This window comes from Rhinopithecus bieti, unplaced genomic scaffold, assembly GCF_001698545.2.
Source record: "Rhinopithecus bieti isolate Rb0 unplaced genomic scaffold, ASM169854v2 scaffold_3947, whole genome shotgun sequence".
In the NCBI taxonomy this organism is placed as follows: Eukaryota; Metazoa; Chordata; class Mammalia; order Primates; family Cercopithecidae; genus Rhinopithecus; species Rhinopithecus bieti.
Window position 1 is genome coordinate 327,224 of NW_016804220.1, and position 7,159 is coordinate 334,382.

General features: G+C 41.3%; 1 protein-coding gene across 1 annotated transcript in view; it reads right to left on the reverse strand.

Moving 5' to 3' along the window:
* NIPSNAP2 (nipsnap homolog 2) overlaps positions 1-7,159 on the reverse strand; it is a gene marked incomplete at its 5' end in the record, with an annotated part of 44,391 nt that overhangs the window by 20,355 nt on the left and 16,877 nt on the right. The window contains 5 exons of the mRNA XM_017867299.1: positions 384-524; positions 1,941-2,011; positions 2,653-2,747; positions 6,128-6,173; positions 6,258-6,397. Coding sequence (XP_017722788.1) covers positions 384-524; positions 1,941-2,011; positions 2,653-2,747; positions 6,128-6,173; positions 6,258-6,397 — 493 coding nt within the window. The remainder of the gene's footprint in view (positions 1-383; positions 525-1,940; positions 2,012-2,652; positions 2,748-6,127; positions 6,174-6,257; positions 6,398-7,159) is intronic.

Sequence of the window (7,159 nt, forward strand, 5' to 3'; positions counted from 1 at the left end):
GGCCTTTTTTGTATTTTTAGTAGAGACGGGTTTCACCGTGTTCGCCAGGATGGTCTCGATCTCCTGACCTGGTGATCCGCCCGCCTCGGCCTCCCAAAGTGCTGGGATTACAGGTGTGAGCCACTGCACCCGGCCAGTTCTTCTTCTTAAAACAGAAATGTTATTTAGAAAAATCTCAAATAATAAGCATTATGTGTAAGGCCATAAAAAGCAAAAGAGCTTAGCCTTGGTGACAGTGTGAGACCAGTCTTAAAAAAATATATATATATAGAATGCTAAACACACATCACAGAATGTACACACAAGTTCTGTTGTCAGCCTTACAAAGTGCTTGTGCTTCTTCACAGAAAAGCAAAAGGAAAAACTTCTATTTGTGTACTTACTCGGAGTTGGTAAGACCTGAGTTCATATATATTAGGGCCTGATCGTGGGACAGGCTCATTCCAGAAACTGAACTCCAACAGGAGCTGATTCTTCCTGGAGAGAAGCATGTCACTTCTTGCCTTACGAAATTCCAAAAATTCCTTTGAGTGAAAAAAATATGCTCATGAAATCTTCTGATACTTACGTAAATCCATTTCAGTAACATTTATGTTCCTACAGAATACTATAACTGGGTAATCAACAGGTCCCAGATGGCCTGAGACAGTCCCAGTTTATATCTGTTGAACTTGCATAATCATTAACAGCATTCCTTTTCATTCTCAAAAGTGTCCAGGTTTAGATGACAAATTACTTGGTCATCCTAATGATTTAGGTGGCAATGCAAACAAATGTAACTTGCTATATTTTTAGATTCTTCTAACAGTGTTTGATGGCACATCAATAGAAGTGGCATGCAGACTACAAAAGAGCAGATAATTCAAAAGCTATTTATATTTGTCTGGGAATCTATACAAAAGATTTTCTTTCTTAATGATGTGTGGCTTTTAAATTTCTCCCTACTGACAAGCACCTGCTAGTGAAGGGTGGGTGGAAAGCAAAGTCAGTCCAAGATAAACTCTATGTGTGTGATAGACAGTTCCTGAAGTAGACAGTTTTAGGTCATCCAGGGCTAATTGTGTCTCCCATGCTGACTGATACACCAGTTACTAGTTTTTTTGTTTTTTTTGAGGCAGATTCTCACTCTGTTGCCTAGGCTGTAGTGCAGTGGTGTGATCTCGGCTCACTGCAACCTGTGCCTCCTGGGTTCAAGCAATTCTTGTGCCTCAGCCTCCCGAGTGGCTGGGATTACAGGTGTGCACCACCACGCTTGGCTACTTTTTGTATTTTTAGTAGAGACAGATTTTGCCATGTTGTCCAGGCTGGTATCGAACTCCTGGCCTCAACTGATATGCCTGCCTTGGCCTCCCAAAGGGCTGGGATTACAGGCGTGAGCTACCGCACCCAGCCCAGTCACCAGTTTCAAAGTACCACCTTATCAGTTTCAAAGTATAATTGACTTTTATAATAAGAACAGTAAGTTTTTTTTTTTTTTTGAGACGGAGTCTCACTCCGTCGCCCAGGCTGGAGTGCAGTGGCTCAATCTAGGCTGACTGCAAGCTCTGCCTCCCGGGTTCACGCCATTCTCCTGCCTCAGCCTCCTGAGTAGCTGGGACCACAGGCACCCACCATCATGCCCGGCTAATTTTTTTGTATTTTTTTAGTAGAGACGGAGTTTCACTGTGTTAGCCAGGATGGCCTCCATCTCCTGATCTTGTGATCTGCCTGCCTTGACCTCCCAAAGTGTTGGGATTACAGACGTGGGCCAGCGCGCCCAGCCAGAATTGTTATTTGAATAGTATTACAACTGTTTATGTTTAAATACAACTTCAGGAGTCCAAACAATAAAATTTCTGTTACAAAAAGTTTATTAACAAAAACTGAAGACAGAAAAGTCATTTAATTCCATACTAACATCTATATATCATTAGTCTGTAAACATTTTTCAAAATCATTACCTTATTTTCTCTGAGTTTACTCATGACTTCTGTGAGGGCTGGATAGCCTCCTTCATACCTCCAGAGGTGGACTGAAATGCATTTTAAAAGATAGTATACATTTAGAATTTCATGATACTACTTGAAAATGTTCTAGATAGGTATAATGTTAACACAGCACAGAACGGTAGGCTGGGTGCAGTGGCTCACACCTATAATCCCAGCACTTTGGGAGGCTGAGGCAGGCAGATCACTTGAGGTCAGAAGTTCCAGACCAGCCTGGCCAACAAGGTGAAACCCTGTCTCTACTAAAAATACAAAAATTAGCTGGGTGTGGTAGTGGGCACCTGTAATTCCAGCTACTTGGGAGGCTAAGGCAGGAGAATCGCTTAAACCCAGGAGGCAGAGGTTGCAGTGAGCCTAGATACATATTACTGCGCTCCAGCCTGGGCAACAGAGCGAGACTCCATCTCAAAAAACAAAAAAACCAAAAAAACTGTAATACCCCATGTTTGGCCTATGAGTTACATCATAATGATTCAATAATAGATTCAAACATTAAAAACAATTTTAAAACTGTTTTTGCAATGAATTGTTGAAGAAACTACTTTAATCATAAAATTAGACTGAGACTTGGAAAGCTTTGATGATAAGAACAAGCATTAAATTAGAAAATTACTTAAGTGTTACATAAGGCTTAAGAAGTGTTTATTCCAAAGACTTCGCTTCCTACCAGCTTGGTCCTGCTCGCCATACCACGTGTTCCAAGTCCCCACCAAAGTACAAGGGTAGTGTTTATCTTCGTGAATCTTTGGCAACACCTCTTGACTTAAAGAGAAGAAACAGCAACACTAATTAAACAACCAGCAAAATTTGACCAGGTGGACAGCACCTGATCAGTAACAGGAAAAAGATCACCTACTCTGTGTTCTAACAACTGACCTTAGCACATCCTCATGATAAAACGGCATGTGGAATTAACCTTTTGGCTGAATTCTGTTGTACTCCAACACCCTGCTGATCAGAAGCTTGGGTTTCTGATACCCCAACTATCTAGAAGAGTTGCTGAACCAGTATAAAGATGATAAAGAAAAACCAAAGGTCCCAGGATTTTGGGAGTTACGTGGCTACTATTTTCCATTTGAGGGGGAAAAAAAAACAACATCACTAAAAAACATTCTGTTGGTTCCAAAGACAGGAAGAATGAGAGGGAAATAGTAGAAAAGAACACGGAAGAAATAAGAAAGATGGAAAGGGAAGAAAGTAATGTTCAAGACAGAGGCAGACAACACAAGCAGCATCAGCAGGCAGAGGTAACAAGAGCAGAAAACAAGCTGGCCTTCAGGAAGGAGCAAGAAGACAGAGCTGGAACACAACAGTCTGGAAGCGACCCTAACCTCCAACAGTCCCCAAGGGCATCAACATGGCAGAAGAATAAAAATTAAAGATACAACGCGAAGCATAAATTACGTTCTGCTCAATTCAATGGGCCAAGGAGATGGGTGGAGTGTCACATAGTCTCGCACCAAACACACGAACTCATTCCCACTCATTGTGCAGGGACGGGGCAAAGCCATGACAGGTCACGGCAGTGTATGAATTTAACAAGGGTATCAGAGTGGAGCTTGGTTCCACAGAAGCTTTCTTATGGTATAGACTCTAATGTACAGGGAAAGGCAAAGGGAAGAGTGTAACTGATTTATACCAAGAGAAAAGCTAAAACCTGCACACTTTTTGAATAGAAAAATTATGATGAAAAAGTATCATACAAATTCAACAATGGATGCAAAAGGGGATCAAGGGCAAGAAATGGAACCTGTTCACATTATATGCTGACACTGATATTTAGCTAGTGATCACCACCAGACGCTGGGGCTACAGGACCGAGAGTATATAAGTACCACGTGCTAACCGACTGCGCCACTAGACCTCCGTAGGACCAGGGATATATAAATGGTTAACAGAGAAAAGTTCCAAATGGTCTACGTCTAACTAACTGAAAACCCATACATCTTTATGACCCAGTATAGTGACCACATCATGTGTACTTTTGGAAGAGTAGCATTTTACTTTTTAAATTAGGATCTGATATTAAATGTATCTGATGCATGACTCATGAATGTTCAGAAATAACATGGGATCGGCCGGGCACGGTGGCTCATGCCTGTAATCCCAGCACTTTCGGAGGCTGAGGCGGGCGGATCACGAGGTCAGGAGATTGAGACCATCCTGGCTAACATGGTGAAACCCTGTCTCTATTAAAAATACAAAAAGAAATTAGCCGGGCGTGGTGGCGGGTGCCTGTAGTCCCAGCTACACGGGAGGCTGAGGCAGGAGAATGGTGTGAACCTGGGAGGCAGAGCTTGCAATGAGCTGAGATCGCGCCACTGCACTCCAGCCTGGGCGACAGAGCGAGACTCCATCTCAAAGAAAAAAAAAAAAAAAGAAATAACATGGGATCCATGAAAATCGAAGACAGGGAAAGAGGGATTCTGCTAGGGCAATGTACGTCCAACATTTCCCTTTGGTCGCATGACATGAGCAGGAAGAGACAACCCTGCATTGGAGGCAGTGCCCAGGAAGGAATCCCAGTACACATGACTCAGGTGGGGTCTAGAGAGGGGTCTGGCAACGGGGCCTAGGTTTTTCACCAACACAAAGTTACACATGGATTTGAAGCCACTCCTCTTTGCTGGGGACCCCAAACCTGCTCTTGGGAGTCCTGGCCTTACCTGAATGGAGATTGTAAGGCAGGCAGTACTTGTACCCAGAACTGGATGGGTTGGGCAGAATCCCATTATTGGGACCCCTAAAAACCAGGCAGGAGTTAAGTCTTTATGTTCTGGAAACAGGGAGCTGCTGAAAGTTTCAGAAAAAAAAAAAAATGTGATGAAAAAAGAAAGCGGAACTCAAGCAGATCAATCTGACAAACTTTGGGGTAATGTATTGCAGGGCAGGGAAGAGATACAGGTATAGCTTGGAGCCCAGAAAGGTAGTCAGAAAAAAGGCACTTGAGAATGGGGCTCGAGAGGCTTGGAGAGGGAGATGGAGAAGGAAACAAGAGAACCAAAATACATGTCCGATGAAGAATGCACGGCTCTAGGTGACAGACTCAACACAGAGAACTAAGGAACGGGCTGAGTAAAACAAGGTGAGTGGCACAGACAGGGAAGTTGGAAGAGCAAGATGATTCCATGTGCTGAGTGTGAAGTGAGAGCACGACATCAAATAGAAATATGAACAGACAGCCAGAAATCCAAGACAGGAGATGAAGTGATAAAACAGGACAGAAAAGGTAAAATCCAGGAAAACATCAGCACAGGGAAAAATTCCATTTTATGAGAAAAGACTTAGAAATAAACATCTGCTTTAAGGGTATTTTTTAATAAAGAGGTGCTAGAATGAGTAAGAAATTCAATACTATTATTACATTTCATAAGCTATCTTCAAAACAAACAATAAACAACAAAAGGTTTTCTTCTAAAAGTATGCTAATTATAGGGACAAAATTGTTTGCTTTCTTATGAAAGTAGTAGATATTAAAGGTTAAAAAAAAAAAAACCAAAAAACCTTTTTCTTCACATTTGCTCCCAATGGATCATTAAAATACTATTTCTGTTAACTTAAAAGCCAGTAAGCTTAGTTCTCCCTTTCGTCTTAAGTTTACAAATTCTGTAAGCAGGTTTAGATCTCAAATCATAGGAGAATCAGCAGAAGGGACTTGGATCCTGGAGAACAGAGGAGTTGGGAAGAAATGGCAGCTATGTTCAAATACACACAGTACTCTCACAGGGCAGTTTTACTAAGGGGAATCAATGCAGGACTCAGAGATGTGAATTCTTATCCCTAACACTCAGAGCTGTCCACAGATGGAACTTACTTTAGGACAGGCAGTGAGGAAGGTCTGCGGAAAGGACTCCAGCATTGGATAAGTAGATGGACTAGACAGCCTAGCAAAGTTCCTCCAAACATAAGAGTCTGGTAACATTCTAAAGTCTGACAGCCTATGTGATGATTTAGCTGTGTGAGTGCTTAAAATCAAAATGCCTTTGGCAATCCCACACGAAGCTCAGTTCAAGAGCCTCTGATGTTCAACTTCAAAAGAGAGAGATGAAAAGATCTCTCTCTATGCTATCAAGTGTTAGTGGAATTAACTCACAAATAAAGTCATTATTTTCCCCAAGGAAAGGAGAGTTTGGTATACACACCAAATTTTGTTGTATGCTTCTAGGCATTCCGGTTTAACATTGTGAACTGAAACAAAAGAAAATTCGACGATAAACTTAGGAACAAACGGAAAAAAAAGTCAACTATGAAGATAGCAAACCTGTCACTCACACTGTAATTTGTATAGATTGCTTGTTTCCTTTTTGGCTAGGAGATTGGAGTGGGCATCTTTTCTTGGATCAACTTTCCGGACAAATAAGGATTTTAGCCAGCTGTCTTCTCGAGATCTATTGCTGGAAGATGTCCACGTCCTATGGAATAACAAAAGTGTTGTCACACAGTACACTGTCTTCATATATCCATCAGTTTACCTGGCAAACACACGGTGAGCAGCTATTCTAGGCACTGTTCCAGAACCTGGGCTACCACAGAACGTCTGCTTTCCATGACAACAGCATGCACTCCAAGAAGCAGAAGCAAAGAAAAATGTAAAATTTGTGGCATTCCTGTAAGAGAGCCCACATTTATCTTTGCAATCTGTGCTATGTGTTTTCAAAGCAATTTTGACATAGAAAAAATATACATGGATACCTAAAGTAGATAAAACCACAGAGACAGAAAGCAGAATGGAGGTTGCCAGGAGGTGAGGAAAGGGGAGGTTGGGGTAAGGAGTTTCAGTTTGGGAAGATGAAGAAATTCTCAAGATGAATGGTAGTGATGTTTTCCCAAAATGTGAATATACTTAATGCCAGTGAACTGTATGCTTAAAAATGGTTAAAATGGTTAGTTTTATGTTATGCACATTTTGCCATAATTTAAAAAATATTGCTTGATTTGGAAACAGATAGTGGTGATGATTGTACAACATTGTGAATATAATGCCACTGAATTATGCACTTAAGATGGTTTAAATGGCAAATTTTATGTATATTTTTACATGTTTTACCACAATAAAAATATTAAAAAATACAGGGAAAATGAAATAACTTCTTTAAAAAAATTTTACTCCTCAAGTAAATTAAAAATCAAGATTTGTGGCCGGGCGCGGTGGCTCAAGCCTGTAATCCCAGCAC